The sequence below is a fragment of the Canis lupus genome, chromosome 1 (assembly GCF_003254725.2).
Source record: "Canis lupus dingo isolate Sandy chromosome 1, ASM325472v2, whole genome shotgun sequence".
Classification (NCBI taxonomy): domain Eukaryota; kingdom Metazoa; phylum Chordata; class Mammalia; order Carnivora; family Canidae; genus Canis; species Canis lupus.
Window position 1 is genome coordinate 1,015,453 of NC_064243.1, and position 19,195 is coordinate 1,034,647.

Below are 19,195 nucleotides of genomic sequence, written 5' to 3' on the forward strand. Positions count from 1 at the left end.
TCCACTGGCCTCCCCTCTGGCAACCACCCATTTGTTCTGTGTCAAGAGTCTGTTTCTCTTTTGTTTTGTTTATATTTGATTCCACAAGTTTGACTTCCTTAACTTCTTTCACTTAGCATCATACCCTCTAGGTCCATCCTTGTTAAAAATGGCAAGATTACATTTTTATGGCTGCGTAATGTATGTCTGTACCTCTTCTTCCTCCTCTTCTTAAAGATTTTATTTTTTTATTTGCGAGAGACAGTACAAGCAGAGGCAGGGGGAGAAGTAGACTCCCCACTGAGCAGGGAGCCTGACACGGGACACAATCCCAGGACCCCAGCATCATGACTTGAGCTGAAGGCAGATGCTTCACTGACAGAGCCCCCCCAAGCGCTTGCATACCACCTCTTCTGTATCCATTTACCTAAGGATTATTTGGTTTGGGTTATTTCCAGATCTTGGCTATTGTAAACAATGCTGCTGTAAACACAGAAGTGGTGTGTTATTATTTTCTTTGGATAAATACCCAGAAATGAGATTGCTGGATCCCATCGTGATTCCAATTTTAACTTTCTGAGGACCCTCCATGCTGTTTCCAGAGTGGCTGCACGGGACTGCATTCCCACCAGCAGTGTACGAGGGCTCCCCTTTCTACGCATCCTCATCAACACCTGTTGCTCCTCACGGTGTTGATTTTAGCCTTTCTGACCAGTGTGAGGAGACGTTATCACCATAGTTTTGATTTGCATTTCTCTCATGATTAGTGATTTTGAGCATCTTTTCATGTGTCTGTTGGCGATTATAGGTCTTCTTTAGAAAAATGCCTTTTCAGATCTTCTGCCTAATTGGGGTGTTTTTATTTTTTTGATACTAAGTTGTCAGAGTTCTTTTTTTTTTTTAAGATTTTATTCATTTGGGGATCCCTGGGTGGCTCAGCCTTTTGCCTCTGCCTGTGTCTCTGTCTCTCTGTGTCTCTCATGAATAAATGAATAAATGAATAAATGAGAGACACACAGAGAGAGAGGCAGAGACACAGGCAGAGGGAGAAGCAGGCTTCATGCCGGGAGCCCAACGTGGGCCTCAATCCCGGGACTCCAGGATCACGCCCTGGGCCGAAGGCAGGCGCTAAACTGCTGAGCCACCCAGGGATCCCCTAAAAAAAGATTTTATTCATTTATTCATTCATGAAAAACCCACAGAGAGAGGCTGAGACACAGGCAGAGGGAGAAGCAGGCTGCATGCAGGGAGCCCGACTCGGGACTCGATCCCAGGTCTCCAGGATTATGCCCCGGGCTGAAGGCGGCACTAAACCGCTGAGCCACCCGGGCTGCCCAAGTTGTCTAAGTTCTTTATATATTTTTGGATATTAACCCCTTACAGCATGGATGATTTGAAAATATCTACTCCCATTCAATATGTTGCCTTTTCATTTTGTTGATGGGTTTGAAGCTTTTTAGTTAGATGAGATCCCATCTGATGTAATTCCATTTATTTTAGCTTTTGCAGCCCTTCTCTGGGGAGAGAGATCCAAATAAATGTTTCTAAGGCCAATGTCAGAGCGATTACTGCCTGCATTTTCCTCTAGAACTTCTGCGGCTCTGGTCTGTAGTTCTGCGCTCATCTTGTGTGGTTTGTAAGGAACAGGTGCAATTCTCCCTGGACCTACTAAAGAGACTGTTGCCCACCACCGTCTGTTCTTGCCTCCTCTGTCATACATTAGTGACCCATTTATGTGTGGCATTTATTTTCTGGGCTCTTGATTCTGTTCCACTGTGTGTTGTGCTAGGTTTGTTTGAATTTTTTTTTGAACATTTACTGACTTGGCAAACTGTAGTTACTTGTGGTGCTTAACACGGAACCACATGTGTTCCCATGTGAATTGATTTTTGGAGGCCCACACTGAGTGGTAACAAGGCTGCCGCCAACATCAGGAGGCAGCCTCGGAGCATGAGCAGGAAGCTGGGGTGTGGCACAAAACTGGCCTGAGACACGTGGGGAGTGTGGGGCGGCTTGACTCATATGGAATCTGCGATGGGAGAGAGCGATTCTTTAGATCCCACCTTCAGGTGGGACACACTCTTCACCTCTGCCTCAGTGGGCCAAAGCCGAGCAAGAAGAACTGAGTGAGTTTCATGAGAGGAAGATTTATAGACATCCTGGAGGAACTGAAGAGGAGTAGGAGTGGTCCTGCCATGGAAACGATGAGCCAGAAGGTCCTGATTATATAATCAGGTGCCGATACATTTATGCTGCTCTAGTAAGGGAGTGGATGTCAAGAAAACCACTATGACTTTGGTTGTCTTGTTGTTAGATGCCCTACTGCATGCAAATGCACCCGGAACACCCTCGGTGCATCTGAGCATTGTTCTCACTGTGCTGCAAGTGTGTGTGCCTGTGTACATGCACGTATGTACCAACAGTGGGGATGAAGCAAAACATGCAAGAAATCTCCACTACAAACATAAGAAACATAAGTGACATGAATTGAATATCAGGACTCTGTTTTCTTCCTTCCAATCCTATTGTATTTGTTCTTTTTAGATTTTTTATTTATTCATGACAGAGAGAGAGAGAGAGGCAGAGACACAGGCAGAGGGAGAAGCAGGCTCCATGCAGGGAGCCTGCTGTAGGACTCGATCCTGGGACTCCAGCATCACACCCTGAGCCAAAGGCAGATGCTCAATCTCAGCCACCCAGGTGTCCCTCCCTATTGTATTTTTTAAGGGAAATGTTCAACGTACATAAAAGTGGACAGAATGGTGTCACATAAAGCACCGTATGGATGCCTCTTCTCATCCAGGACCTGCCTTGGGGGCCCCCCTCCAGCTGCCCCCCAAGATCACAGCTGGAACTGGCCTGGGACCCGCCCCTTCCTGCCTGATTGAGCCAGTGTTATTAATAACAGAAGGGGCTCTTAGAGTAAGTGTAGCCCCATGTTATCACAACAAACAGCAGCAGCTCCTCAGCATCAAATAACCAGGCACGGACTGATTCCCATCCTGTTCTCACGCTGTCTGTGGAGTGCGGGTCCAGGAGAAGTCTCCTGAGCCTGACTCCATAGCCTTCCCTGTTCTCTCGTTCTTCCTTGTAAATGAACCGTCTGTTCCCTGCGGTCTGGACTTGGCTGCTCACGCGCCCACAGTGCTGTCTCCATCGAGCCCCTGGGCTCTCGGGCACTCTGCACATTGGCACAGCATCTCGACCGGAGGTACATTTGCTGCCCTCTTCCTGTGAGGTCAACTGGTACCGGTGATCAGGGCCTGAGCCCGTCAATCCACCATGGCCTAAGAGTGGCACACGGCTAAGTCACAAGTCGATTGTTTACTCTGCAGCATCTTGCTCCAGAGATTACTGAGGATGAACATTCTGGCATTCCCAAATGCAATACTCCAGATGGACAACAAATATTTTCCAAAACCAGAGGGCAAACAAACCATGACCATTGGTCCCCTCACAGACTATTTCTAGTCAACAAATCTGGGGTTGCAGAATGGCTGCTATTTTACTACATTGCTTTTACTTGTCCTCAATTACCCTGATGACAGCATTTCAGGTTCTGAGATCAAAACTCTAACTATGTCATCACATTTGCTTCTTGCTGCTGTTTGGAGAAATCTCTAGAGTAATCCACCAAGATCTCTAGAAATTCTGAGGCCACAGAGTAACCACAGACACATACCAGCAGATGCTAAACTAGTAAATATACTGCTGCATTTAAATTTTAGTTTAAAATAATTAAAAGAAAATGTAAGTCCAGATTTAAACTCTTTCTATCTCCTTGTGGGTTATGTTTATAAAGCTTTATACTGAGCTAGATCCTAAAAGTTCTTTATTCTGGTGCTTAATACAGCAAAAGAAAATGAAACAGAAAACAAATTTAGAGTAGCTTCTGAAAACTCCACAGTTTACAGAAACCCCGACCATTTAGGTCAATCTTACATTTAGGTCGCTGGTTGTGTGGTGTGAGGCGGACGTCCTGCTCTCCCAGCCTGCCTGCCGATACCTCTGTTCCCAAAACTGTTGACACCACTCTGGGGCCCCTGCATTTCCACAGGAATGTTAGGGCCAGCTTGGCAGTTTCTGCAAAGAAGGCAGCTGGAATGTTGAGAGGGATCTTGTAGAATCTGTCAATCAATCTGGGAAATCCTATTGCCATCTTAACACTATAAAGTACTGATTTTATTCTCTGATGCCATCGTAAATGGAATTCTGTTCTTAATCCTATTTTTGGATAACTTGTTGCTAGTATATCAAAATACAATTCATTTTTGTATATTCATCTTGTATCTTAAACCTTACTAAACTCCTTTATCAATTCTAACAGATTTTTAGGGGATTCCTTAGGATTTTCTGTATAAAGACCAGTTTTACTCTCCTTTATAGCATGGATGCCTTTTTCTTCTTCTTGTCTAGCCCCCTTGGCTAGAACCCTGCTCATAGCAGCATTGTTCCTAACAGAAAAAGCAGAAACCACCCTAATGTCCTTCATTTGACAGATAAATAAAATGTGGTTTATTCATACAATGGAATATTATCCCACAATAAAAAGCAATGGAGTAATGACACATGAGACAGTGCGGACAACTTGGGGAAAAAGCCACACGCAAAAACCACACGGTGTGTGCACCCATTCGTGGGAGACTTCTGGCACAGACAGACCTACTGAGGCACAGGGCCCATCAGGGGTTGCCAAGGGCAGAGTGGGGGCAGGTGAGCAAGGGGCTGCAGTTCCCCAGGTGGCTTTGTGAGGGACAGAAACCTCCTCAGCTCTGCCTGCACCGGTGGTAGAGCAGCAGGTGTGCCCCATACTGGTGTGGCCTGCCCCAGCAGCCTGCTGGCCCAAACACTGCATCTGGTGCCATCGTCCCAGCTGCTAAGAAATCATGTTTTACAGAGGCTATAACGGACATTTTCAAACAAATGACTATTATTTCACCAAATGAACAATGAAATATCTGACTCTGATTTTGCCACTTGAATAAATACTGGGTTAGAGAAACTGGAGTATGTATGCAGACACTTCTTGATGTGAGCAGTGCATATTATCTCAACATACTGATGAATCCTGGAGTAGTTTTTTAAATTTCAGTGATGTTTTTATCTCAGAGTGGATCCTACAGAACATTAAAAAGGAGAGTCAAGGCTAGTTTCTGACTTTCTATGCTCTCTCGTGCAGCAGGGACATTTAACGTGAACTCAGTCACTAAAAGAGTCAGGAATGCAAAATTATTTTTCAAATTTTAAACAATTTTCATGACTTCAACCAGGTGACAGGTTGTATAGTCTCTGTTATCTGAATATAAGTATTAGCATGTCCCAAATCTGAAGCTTCATGATGGGGATGGGCTGACTCGGGTGGACAGATGCCCCCCGGTTGCTGGGAAGCAACCTGGCCATTATGAGTACACCAGGGACAGAAAATGCCCTTTGACAAAAGGTGTGTTTGTGCTTCCTGAAAAACGAAAATGCTGTAGTTCCTTAATAAAGCAAAGTGCTTTGGAGTACAATGAGCAAAAGCAGGCAAAGAGGAAATCAATTTCTAAGAAAATCCTGGCACCCCTCTCACATCCATGGAGGGGAGACGTCCTGGAGAAGCAGCTGCAAAGTAACACAGAGAACTCCACCTGCGGCAGACAGGGACAGGCTGCCACCCAGACCCAAGGATTTCCAGCGAAGGTTCTGGTTAGGGACCTGCCATAAGTAATGATCATATGGGATCAATGGTGCCAAGAACACAAAGCCACTCAGATTTTACAAAGAAGGAATGAGGAATGGAAACAACTTCTAAAGTGGCTAAGACTATTTTACCACACTGCAGAGTGTGGTAATATTCTTTAAAATATTTGACATTTAATTTGGAGTCACATATTATATTTGCTGTAAATGAAGCTTTCTCAGAAGATGGTGATTCCCGGTATGATACGCATCTGTTCAAACATTGCCTGTGCCAAGTGTCTCAACCAGTGTGAATGGCCCGGCACACACGCAAGTGCACACATGAGTCCATCACCATACCAGCCCGACCTTGCAAGTGTGTTGGCACCGGATGCGCAAGCCATCCTCCTCAGGCAGGAGAGGCTGTACCCAGCTGGCCCTGGCCCACAGGACGGTAACACCCACCTCTAAATCTCTCCCATGAGGCTCATGCGTCATGCTCCGCCGCACCTGCCCACCTTGGAAACAGAGCTTCCCACCGCAGAGGACATGGCCTTGGGAGCGGACGTGACCCTGCTGCAAAACACAGGGCAAGCGGGCTCATGAGTGCTAGAGTCACAGCATGTTCTGCCAACCTGTTGTGTCAGGGTGTGGTTTGGTAATGCTTTGTTCCACATGAACATAAAAATTCCCAACAAAGGAATTCGTGCCTTGCTCCCTATCTGGCTGCAGCCTGAGTTAAGTTTTAAAATTGATGAGTTCTCGGCAGCACTGCTCTCTAAGCAATGGCACTGTCAAAGCAGCCAGTGCAGAGAAGCAAGCTGCAGTGGACTCGGTACAAATGACCTGTCCTGGCGTGCCAACACCGTTTGCTCATTTATCACGGCATGTCTACTGTTCCTGGTCAGTGTCAATACGCTCTGTATCCTGGCAGCTAACAGATGTCTGCTCTTGTCGAATGAATTACTTCATGTTTCACGCACTGGTGGCCACACATGTGTCACTATAGCAACATCATTAATTTCAGATCTTACCGGAAACGTGCACCCCAATCAAACCTAATTACACCACACTGCTTTCTTGTCCACAAGAAGGAAACTATAACGCAATCACGAGATACTTCATTTTCTGTTCTGCCAGGGCAAACGAGAGGCAGTGTGATAGACGCTTCTTGTCAGAAAGCTTATTGATGAGGCACAAGCCTGATCACAATCAGGCCAAGGACCACCTTATGATTATGTCAGCAGCAAAAGGTTCCTCACACAATAGCTCATTCTTCATCGTTTCAGCAGATGATGTTTGCAAACTGTCTCACACCCCAAATTCTTTACCCTTCTACCAATCCACTACCCTGTGAGACCCTCTGTGATGGTGGAAGTCAACATGGTGACTGACCAACTCTGGATGTACTGAGGGGGCAGTGAAGGACATGAATCATGCACGTGACAAAAGGAAGGAATAAAAGAGAGCATAGTCACTCCAGCTCCTGGAATACAACACTAACCAGTACGCACCAGATACGCAGCTGCACCAGGACCCCCAGGCAGAGGGCGGGTGAGTGTGAGCGCACGTCTGCCACCACCTGCCACAAAACCTTCCTGGCTGACAACACATGGCTTTGCTTGGAAGGCTTGGGGGTCTTCCCCAACACAAGACCATGTGTTGTTAAGAGGTGAGGGCTCAACCCCTGGCGGGCTGGCAGCCTCCATCTATGTGAGGAGCCAGTTTCTATAAAGTCAAAGTGAGGACAGCACTAAGTCCTACTACGTGCTTGCAGTGACATGACAGCTACACAACTCGTCCTTGACGTTGTACACCTACGATTTGGTGAGTGTGGCCTATTCGAGCAGCTATAGCCACACTCCCTCCTCTGAGTGCTCCTGGGAGCCTGGCCTGAGCAGGGGCAGCGTGAAGGGGAAGCAGTGGCAGATACCGTGCCTGTGGCCCTGCAACCCCAGGTCAGGCACGGGGCTACTGCAGCATGTGGCACACCACATGTGCTCCGTAAGTGCCGTTTACCTTATTGAGAAAGGTTCTGAAAAAGTTCTAGACCAGAAATTTAAAAAAATACTAAAAATACTCCATGCAGCTCCACCACTAGGAAGTAAGGATAGGAGGTCCCTCCAACAACCACTGCCACAAATAGGCCTTTTGGAAAATGAAATGCAGAAGATTTTCTCTAATATATTTAATATAATTTTCTGTAATTCTTTTTAAGTCTCAGGAGCCCAGATAATTTATTTTTGCTTTATAAAAGTCGCAAAGTGAGACATAGGGAAATGTGGTTTTACCTTTATGACTCTGAGCAAAACCACTCATCCTTATCCTAGATGTAACTCAGAATCCAAAGAAAAAAAGAGGAGCTACAGAAAGATGATCCCATCACTATTTAAAATGCAAAATGAAAAGTTAGCATTTTGAGGAGAAATAATGTCACAAAACCTTCCTCCCTTGCTGCTCTCCCACAGCCAGAGACACGGGGAGAGGAGAGAGAACCAGTTACTCCTCAAGCATACCCACTGCCCTCTGGCTTATGCTTCCTATCTGTAAACGGAGCTGAACAAACAGCTCAGTGTGACCCTCAAGCACATTACATACAGACTGAAGGGGCCACGAGAGGACTTGTGGTGCAAACAGGATGGCCTAGACTACACCCACATCCCCCTCGAGTCCAGGCCTCTAAAGGGGAGGTCCCAGACTTCTCCCGGCCCAACGTGAACCGTGACATCCGTCACTGCTGTACAAACATTCCATGGGCTATATTGTACTCACAGTGGCTTTCTCTGAGTTATGCTCAGTTTGGTTTTGTTGTCTGAGATGACACAGTGAACATTTTCACATTGGTCTGCTGCAGATGCACATGTGTCCCCCCGGGTAACAGAGGCTGGAGGGACACCGCTGTGCGGAGGCTGCCAAGGCTCGTCCATTGGGACAGACGAGGGGTGCACCGGGCACCACGCCTGCTGACAGTGCAGACAAGGTCCCGGGGCAGCGTGCGCCTCACAGGTGGGACCTCACATGGGGGACGATGATGTCAGTGCCACGCCACTCAGTCCTCATCACAAAGAACATGGGCCCATCCACTCAGCTCTTCCATCCACACAGGCTTTGTACATTCTGCTTGAACTCATTTCTAATTATGTTACGTGTTTTGCTGCTATTCTACGTGGGCTTCTGGAAACTAAATGCCCCCACTGTTGCAGGCATAGGGAGATGTAGTTTAATTCTGACCCTGAATTTAAAGATGTCCTTAAGCTCCCCTGTAATCCAACAGCCTTTCCTCAGGCTCCTCTGGTTTCTCTGTAAACAGAATCTATGCCTGCACATGCTGGAAGCCAAGCGCCTGCTGCATTTACACACGACATCCAGGCACCAAGCGTGGGCAGGAGGGTAGGTTTCTTCTGCTGCTGCTGGGCAGCCTGACGGCACCCCGGGCCTCCCCTCACATACCGTGTGCTGTAACCTCATGGTTTCTCCAGGACTCTCTCCTGTGGGGTCACTTCAGGAACCGTTGTGAGTTTAGGTTTGCTTCACTCCACCTTCTCCAGCAAAATCATTCCACCTGTCCTTCCAGAAATACCCCAACTTCCATGATGGCATGTCTGCTTATTTTCCACATTGTTACAGGTTTATTCCTTGAAATCTTTCCCTGTCAGCCCAACGAGGTCAGGAAGGGAGAAATCTGAGGGCATCTCTCAGCCTCCCTTCTCGAGCCTGAGCCCCTTGTTACGTCAGTGTTCTTTGGATAGTCCCCGATGGGCCACAATGACAAGCCCTGACCAAAATCAAATGCCATCGAGGTGTCCAGCTGGCTTAGTCGGTGGAGTGTGTGTGTGTGATGCATGATCTTGGGGTTGTGGGTTTGGGCCCCACACTGGGGGTAAGGATGACTTAAATAAATTTAAAAACCACTTTAAACTTAAAAATTGAACAAAACAAAACACCACCAGCAACTGGATTTTGACAGAACTGCAGTAAAACTATATCAGTTCATGGAGAAGGCGGGCTCTACGGAATCCTGTATCTTCACACTGGGGACCTCATGCTGGGGACCACAGTCTGCCCCTCCGTTCGTCTGCATCTTCTTTCTCATTTCTGTTGGGTCTGATCATCCTCATGCACATCCCTCACTCCCCTCACGTTCATGCTCATGTGTCTCACTTTCGCTCGTGCTACGGTGAGCAGGGACCGCACTCCTAAGGCTACTCCACATGCTAGGAGCTATTTTGTTATCTCAACCTATGACCCGCCACTTCACTGATTCTTACTTTTAGCAGCTGATTCCTTGGTTCATTGTTTCATCTACAAATATCTGCTCCTTCTTTTGGTTGTAGAGCTTATTTCTACTATGTATCTTACTGTAAGGAATAAAACACATTAGATAATAGTGTTGTTGGATTTCTCTTTTTCCTGATTGTGGTAAAGCTTTTCATAGTATATGTTATTAAAAATGTTGAATTTTATTTGAGACATATTTTATAAGTTATACAAATATTCTTAGTTCTAGTTGACCAAGGATTACTAGGAAAATTTTTTTAAAGATGTATTTATTTTAGAGAGACAGCACAAGCATATGAGTGAGGGAAAGGACAGAGGGAAAGAGAATCTCAAGCAGACTCTATGCTGAGTAAGAAGCCCAATCTGGGGCTCAATCTCATGACCTGAGATCATGGCCTGAGCCAAAACCAAGAGTTGGACGCTAAATCGACTAAACCACCTGGGTGTTCCAAGAATGACCAGGATTTTAAACCATGAATGAACAAATCATGGAGGGTCTTTAGCCTGTTGATAGGACTTTCACTATAGCATTGGGTTTGATTTATCTTTTATTTAGTATCTTATGAACTGACAAGAATGCTTTGATGAATAAAGTTAAAAATGAAATAAGAACAGATAGAATTTGGGGCATGGATGTGAGGGTGGGATAGTTGCTGGTAAGGCTCACTAGGAGAATGTTACTGTTAAAATACCAAATCCACACACGTCTGGTTCTGTACGTCAACAGCTCAGGAGTACCATCCTGTAAGAAACAAGCTGCCGAAGAGGTGTAAGAAATACACCTAACACCTGACAAACAATGGTACGGCAGCAGAGAATTAAAAATATACAAACGTGTCATTTAAATCTCAAAGAATTTAACATGGGATCCCTGGGTGGCTCAGCAGTTTAGCGCCTGTCTTTGGCCCAGGGCGCGATCCTGGAGTCCCGGGATCGAGTCCCATGTCGGGCTCCCAGCATGGAGCCTCCTTCTCCCTCCTCCTGTGTCTTTGCCTCTCTCTCTCTCTCTTTCTCTCTAAGTCTATCATGAATAAATAAATAAATACATCTTAAAAAAAAAAAACCAAAGAATTTAACATTTTACTAATTCTAATGATAGTGTGCTTATCCAGTTAATTATGTGCCAGCGTTCAGGTGAAGTCTGGAAAATTCTAAATTTGAATGACTTCAGTATGCACTATGCGCGTACACACCCAGGATCAGCCTGGACTGGATGGAAGCAAGCACACCAAAGGCAAACATGAACCAGCAGCAGTACCTGTTTTGTCAGTCAGCAAATACACCAGGCGCCCCAGCTCCTCTGGGATGGTGCTGGTCCGCACGACTGTGCCGGGGATGCTCTCATCCTTCATGATCATCCACCCGTACGCGGCTTTGCCCATGTCCAAGTTCACTCGCAAACTGCCAAATAAAACCCACCACAGTGGTTAGTTTGCTCCAAACCTATGCAATAGCTTCATGCTCATGTTTTCCATACAGACTTATTATCTTGAACCTCACGATAATACCAGATTTCAGACTTTAAAATACATGAATCTGTTAACACTTAAGCCTAGAAACCTTTTTACGCCCCATGCCATGTTTGTAGAGGATACTAGAATGGGCTGCTCATGTGTGTAAGGGAATCATGCATATCTCCCTGGGAACAGATATTTGAAATGCATCATAATCTTCATCTACTCATTTTACAAGAACAAACAGGATACTTCTCCCGTGAGGATGACTGCTGGGACCCAACATATCCTAGAAGGAAGACTAGGCCCCTGAGAATGCCAGGCTTCCGAGCCCAGGTGAGGACCCCCCGAGGCCCAGGATGGTGGTGTGGCCTGAGGGGGGACAGTGGCAGGAGGGGGGATCGGAGGTGGTGGGGGCCAGACCATGATGCAGAGCTTGGGTTTCATGGTCAGAGAGATGGTCAGTGCTTGTCGTCTCTAGTCCCTGGAATAGGTGGAGCCAGAGCCTGAATGACGCTTCATAAACGGCTCCTCTGTTACCCAAGCTGCACTCAGCTACTTGTTGGGCTTAACGGATGGACTCATTCTGCTCATACCCTCATACATTATAGTCTGGCCTCACCCTGCTCTTGTTCATATTCAGACTTAGGATCACTCAGATATGTTTCAAACTCTAGAAAAAAATCTGCACCTAATTTGATTCTGTCAGGAAAACAGCAGATATAATGTATCAACACAATGTGGCAAAGCTGCTGACAGTCAATCATTTTGACCAAAATGGCAATTCATATGGATCTACCACCTACTAACAAATGTACACTTGAAAAGGAATGTGAAGGACTCAGAGTTAGTGAAGAGAGTCTATAGTCTGTAAGTAAGTCAAAGAAAATTAAAATATTCATAATGGGCTATTTGTCCATAAAGCTCACATCTTAAAAACCCTAGGAACGCTACTGGTCAGAAAGAAAAGTTTTAATTGCCAAGCACACAGCTTTCAAACAGTACCTCAATGTCTCTGGGTTACTTATGGTCCTGCTACCACTACAAGGCCAAGCAATAAGGGAGGGCAGACGCTGCAGGACAGCACGGGGACAGAACACAGCAGCCTCCCGGCCTCGCGGGTGGCCTGGTCCCGGGATGGCAGGGGCACTGCGGACAGAAGGCGGCCGGGCTATGAGGCCCAGAGCTACCAGGGGCACTGGGCACCCAACCTCTGTGTGCCCCTGGACCTCCTGTTAAACTCTGGGGCACAGACAACACTCTCTCTGTGGGGCTGCGGTGAGGCACCCAGGGGGCCGGTGCATGGAAGAGGCTCGAGAAGCCGCCGAGGAGCAGTTTCTGGGAAGGTGGGGGTGCCTGGGGCTGGAGGAAGGAAAAGCAACATCATGCTTTTGCTTGGGCTCGTCTGTGACGGGTACCAGCGATAGGACAGACCCCTGACCCAGGAGTGGACATGGGGCACAGGGCGGGTGGTGGCGCCCCATAGAGCTTGGGTGCTGGCTCTGCGGGCCCAGAGACCCACATGGAGGAAGAACGTGACTTTCTTCTCTGTGTATCCTGGTCAAATTATTTTGGAAAGTGTCAGACTGCCTCAAGCAGCACAAGGCACGAGGAGCCCGTTGTCTGGCAGACTCCCCTCCAAGGGTGCGCAGGGGCTGCTGGGCTAGGGGCTGAGTGAGAGCCCGAGTGAGTGAGAGCACCTGCTAGGCTCTTCCATGGTGTTCTCTTCAAATCGCGAGCACTTACATTTAATAAAACAACTGTTATCGCCTCAGAGCTGTAAGGATTTGTTATTTCCTGAAATACTGTGTCACAATAAACACCCATGGGATGTTTTCGGGTGACTATAGGTACCCTCAAGGCTGGTGAACAAGAGAATGTGGATAGTCTTTAGGTTAAAACAAAGCACAAGGCAAGTTCAGTTTACAAACAAAAGCTATCAAGAAAAATGTATCTTCAACTAAGACTGTAATATCACATAGGAAGCAGAAGCTTCAGTTTATACACATTGTATATTTTGGTAAAATGTTAGTATATTCGCTTTTTAATGTTAAAAATCGCTAGAAGCTCAAACTTCAAACATGAATTTGACAGAGTATAATTAGCATCACTAAGCTTACTTTTTAGTAACGTAATTTGTAGAATTTTAAAATTTAGAACTCTGTTCGACTAGTAAAGTACTTTATAGGAACATGACTTGTAAATAACCCATTAAGCCTATCATTTTGAGAATTACAGTTAAAGATTATAAGGTAATGGATACCAAATATATTTTAAGCTCATCTTATTGCTAACTGGCCAACTGTGATCCACTCCACCCACACTGAGTGGAAAAGCTGTGTGCCACTTTGGACGTTGAGTGAACAAGGCAGCAATAGTGACCCTCATCGTCACATGGACCCTGCAGAGCTCTAGGTTGCCGCGAGTGGGGGGCTCTCTCCTGACTCAGCAGCCCTGCCAGGCAGTCTGAGGACGGCACGTGAGCCCTCGACACCCATGAGACCTATTGCCGAGGTGTCACTGTGTGACAGGCCGCGGCCCCTGGAAGGGCTCAGTGGCACTCCTGCCTGCTTGAGGCTTCTGTTTAGATCTTAAACTGAGCAAAAGAAAAGTCATTTTAACAAGAAGTTCTATCAAAAGTAGTCCTGTTAATTGTCATCTATGGAAAATAGCACAGATGCTGTTTTATCTGAAATTTCCCCCTGCATTTTTCATTTTGTGACGTCCTCTACTTCTTTTGGGGGGTGCGGAGCCCTATGTGGGGCCGAACCGATGACCTCCAGATCAAGATCCATGCTGAAACCAAGAGTTGACACCCAACTGACAGCAGGCCAGGCACCCCATCACCTCTGTACAACACACCATGGACGGCAAGGAGTGGCACTGAGATCCTCAGGGGCTGAACGCTGCCAATGCTGCGCATGCTGAGGGCGACAGTCACATCCCCACCAGGAGTCTGGACCCATATCTTAGGTTCAGACCACTGTATTCGATCTCAGGGTCATCATAGATACCTTAACGTGAAGACGGACAACAGAAGTAACAGCCCCACTTCCTTCTCTTCCGGTGCCGGACAAAAGAGATCAAATGTACTCACATTTCTCCCTCTGGTGAAGGACAGGACCACGCCTCCAACAACCCTACAAGTGGCCACTAAGTCAAGGCTCCTTTTCCTTTGATTTCCCGTGCCATTCACCTTCCCAAATTCTCCAAACCCTGATTTCTATGCTCCATCAGGAAGAAACATGAATAACTGAATTTTGCAGGGTTGAGGTTAGGTGTGACTTGAATTGATTCTTAATTTCCAAATTTACTAGTTCTATGATCTTGGACAAATGACAAATCTGATTTTTAAAAAAGATTTTATTTATTTATTCATGAGACACACACACACACACACACACACACACACAGGCAGAGACACAGGCAGAAGGCAAAGCAAGCTCCATGCAGGGAGCCTGATGTGGGACTCGATCCTGGGTCTCCAGGATCATGCCCTGGGCTGAAGGCAGCGCGAAACTGCTGAGCCACCTAGGCTGCCCCAAATCTGATCTTTTTGAGCCTCAGTAATAGTACACGTAAAATGCCACATATTCGCAAGGTCACCATGGGAAATGGCACTAATGCATAAAAGCAGGTTACTAAGTGGTTACTGGCACAGGTGATCACTGGCCTGAATAGTCAGAGAAGGTTTCATTTTAAATTCAATTAATTAACATATAATGTATCACTGGTTTCAGAGGATCGGTGATTCCTCAGTCTTATATCATACCCAGTACTCATCATATCCTGTGCCCTCCTCCTTCATGCTTGTCACCCAGTGATCCTCTGTCCCCCACCTTCCACCCCCTCCAGTGACCCTCAGTTTGTTTCCTAGAGTTCAGAGTCTCTTACGGTTAGCCTTCTCTGTTTTTATCTTTAGTTTTCCTTCCTTTCTTCTATGTTCATCTGTTTTCTTTCTTAAAATCCGTATGAGTGAAATAATATAATTGTCTTTTTCTGACTTACTTCACTCAGCATAATACCCTCCAGTTCCATCCATGTCGATATAAATGGTAAGATTTCATCGTTTGATGGCTAAGTGATATTCCATTGTCTATACAGACCACATCTTCTCTATCCATTCACCTGTCATCTGGGCTCTTTCCTTAGTTTGGCTCTTGTGGACATGGCTGCTGTGAACATTGGGGTGTAGGGCCCCTTCAGATTACTACATCGTTATCTTTAGGGTAAACACCCAGTAGTGCAATGTTGGGTCATAGGTTAGTTCTATGTTCAACTTTCTGAGGAAACTTGGAGAAGGTTTTACAGAAAAGACCGGCGCTGAGCTAAAAGGGAATAAAAGGGTTGGGGGGGCGGGCAGCATGCCTGAGCTTCACTCAGGGAAGGCAGGTGGTCAGCAAGGCTCTAGAGCTCAGAAGGTACAGATGTACGTAAGTGGAATGAAAGTAGATATACACCTAAATACACTAAGAGTCCACTGCCACACACACAAGAATAAACAAAATGTATAGTCTCGGGTCCTAAGAAATAGAAAATCTAGTAAGGTATGAAAGTAGTTTAAATTGGTACATGTAAAATTCTAAATCATGTTACTAAACTTTTGAATGGGTGTGGGAAAACTGTAGATTTGAAATAAGTGTTTTAGGGAGAAATAAATGGAACATCAGTGTTCCAGATAAACTGAACCAAAGAAAGCCTGGAGCTACAAGAGAGTCAGACACTGTGTAAAAGGCAGCGGGACCCCAGCAGTGTGCCAGGACCTGGAGCCCTTGGAGGGCTCTGAGAATGCAGCCCTGCTCTGTGCCAGTTAGGAAGACATGGGCAAACTCAGGACGCTCTTCAGGGAGACTCATCCTCTTGCCTTCTATTCAGAATGATGTCGGCCCATCTCCTCAGCATCCAGAACAATCAAAATATTAATCACAGGGTCAGATATTGGGGTGAATGGCAACAAGGTAAGTCAGGACTTCCCCAACACTCAGAACTGTTTCGGCTGTTTTGTGCGGGCCCCTGTAAAATACTGCATGTGCTATGCAGCAGCTAGCGCTAAGAGGGCTGTGTGCGTGGACTTACACATACAGCATTCTCCACAGCAACAGGAAATACATGTATGAGGAATGAGCACAAATATTTTGTGTCAATATGTGAGAGGAATAAATATTCCTATTGGAGGATTAGCATTTCCTTCTGTTCATAAATAAATAAAAGTATTTATTATGTGCAATTTGATACACCTTAAAATGAAGTGTCTCTGGTAGTCTAAGAAGAAAGAAATGGCAAAGGTATAGGAGACAAACCACCCCAAAGCAAGCAGGTGGTGACTATGTCAAAATATTAGTAAGAAAGCTAACCAGGCAAAAAGGACCACAGGAAAAGGTTGAAGGTTTTCAAAGTTGAAAATGCTTTTCAAAGTTGGAAAAGCTGAGCTCAGCTCTCTACCCAGAGGTTGACAGTGACCACAGTGAAACCGGCAGAGGAGAGGAGGGCTGGAAGGAAGCACCTCACAGCACCCTCACTACTGTGCCCTATACGCACAGCGATACGGGATGAGCACTTGCACAAGAGGCCACCCTGCCTTCAAGGACAGGTGAGGACACTGGGCCTTGTGAACCTATGCTGTATACAATGCAGCCAGTGGTGGGTGCTGGGCAGGGCCAAGGAACTCTCAGTTTTCCTGAACTGGCTGAAATAAAGTATTCGCTTTTTACTTGTGTAATTAAGTATGCAGAACGTGAGCCTGAGGCCACTAACACCATCTGTATAACCAGGTGAGGAAGACCTGGCAGAGAATGGCATTTAACCAGAAGAAAGCAGAGTCTACAGATGGGGAGAAGAGCCACACCGGGCACTGGGCTTCCTGTTCAAGCCTCACCCAACAGGTTGCTCAGCTAATCTTTGCACTGATATGATACATAAACAAATTCCCCCTTTGACTTATACTTAGTTTAAAAACTGCACCTGGGATCCCTGGGTGGCGCAGCGGTTTGGTGCCTGCCTTTGGCCCGGGGCGCGATCCTGGAGACCTAGGATCGAATTCCACGTCGGGCTCCCTGCATGGAGCCTGCTTCTCCCTCTGCCTGTGTCTCTGCCTCTCTGTCTCTCTCTGTGTGACTATCATGAATAAATAAATAAAATCTTTAAAAAAAAAAAAAAAACTGCACCTATAGATCTTTCATGAAAAAGTACCATAGTCTAGTTAAAAGGCAAATGAGGGAATGCCTGGGTGGCTCAGTGGTTGAGCACCTGCCTGCCTTTGGCCCAGGGCATGATCCTGGAGTCCTGGGATTGAGTCCCACATCGGGCTCCCTGCATGGAACCTGCTTCTCTCTCTGCCTATGTCTCTGCCTCTCTCTCTCTCTCTGTCTCTCATGAATAAATAAAATCTAAAAATAAATAAATAGCAAATGAGATAAATATATTTGCAATTATGAAAGAGCTACTCATTTTTATGTTAAAAGACAACACAAATTGCTTCAAGAAGATGAATGTAACAAGAGCCAGAAGGACAAAGGCATGAAGAGTGAATTCAGATACTGGTACAGTATTTTCAATACCAACTTTACCCCACGAAGGAACAGAAGGGGCCTCCTGAGGCCACAGCAAGAATGAGGTGGCCACTGAGGTGGGCTCAAGGCAAGAATGCAAACTCACAACCCCCCGACTCCAGAGCCTGAGAGCTCTACCTGCAAGTAGAGACTAACTCTCATGGGCCAAAGATGACGATAGTGTTGTTTTATAACTTCTAACTTTGAAGTAGTTTTTAGTCTCAGAAGTAGCAGCAAAACCAGAGGTGCCCAGGTGGCCCAGTGCTTAAGACCTGTTAAGCATCTGCCTTTGGCTCAGAGCATCATGCCCTGGGCCAAAGGCAGGCAGGTGCTCAACCACTGAGCCACCCAGGCAGTGAGAACAAGGGTGCTCTTGAAGAGCACGAGGAGGAAGGCCCTATTCTAGAAAACACTGACTCAGGACAAAGGTATATGGGTTCAGGCGAATTTGTTCTCTGCTCGGGAAGAGAAACCACTCCCAGGATAACAACACGGACGACTCAAAGTGGCCTGTGAGTGTGTGCACCCTGGCGCACGACAGAAGAGTCCTAGGTCATTGGGGGACAGTCTTTCTGACAAGCAATGCTGAGACAATTGGAGTTGGAAAACAGTGATATGTGAAAATCCTGTTTCGCATTATTTAAAAACCACTGCTTCTAGCAGTCAAAAACAACCCTGCAACACTTTTAGAAGCTAACACAGGAGGATAGCTCCATCATCCAGGGCCCAGAAAGGCTTCTTACACAACATATGGAGAGTGATAACCAACAGCAAAAGACATTTATAAACTGGACTATGTAAAATTAATGTCTTTTTCATAACTTCACCAATAGCACAAACTCAAGCTACAGATGTTTTACTAGTAAAACGTGGACCTGAAAAGAACACCCAGATCACATGAGTAACTACGAACTGCTCAGTAGGTTAGGAGAGCTGGGGAATGTCTTCTGTGACCAGAGGCCCTGCTCTCTGGGCCTGTGGGTCAGGCCTGTGGCCTCAGCACGTTTGTAGGATTTGGGGAGTCCAGTGAGTTTTTCTCACAGAGAGTTTTTTCAACTTCCAGCCTGAGCCAGCAGTGCTTCTGTTGACACATTCTCACAAACTGTGGGTCTCCCATTGCATGTCACAGCGGTCCACACCACTTGACAAGAGGCCCCTATGCAGCTCTGTCCTAGATAACCCAAGCCCTCCAGGCTCTTACTGAGATGGGGGAGCAAGTCCAGGAGTCACACACCTAATCTCTCCAGCAAAATGCTGTCCAGACACACCCTTCGGCTT

General features: G+C 46.3%; 1 protein-coding gene across 9 annotated transcripts in view; it reads right to left on the minus strand.

Annotated features, from left to right (window-relative positions):
- ATP9B (ATPase phospholipid transporting 9B (putative)) overlaps positions 1 to 19,195 on the minus strand; it is a 237,389-nt gene that overhangs the window by 51,033 nt on the left and 167,161 nt on the right. For all 9 annotated transcript variants that reach the window (XM_025421950.3, XM_025421949.3, XM_025421952.3 and 6 more), the window contains one exon: positions 11,174 to 11,316. In XM_025421950.3, coding sequence (XP_025277735.1) covers positions 11,174 to 11,316 — 143 coding nt within the window. The remainder of the gene's footprint in view (positions 1 to 11,173; positions 11,317 to 19,195) is intronic.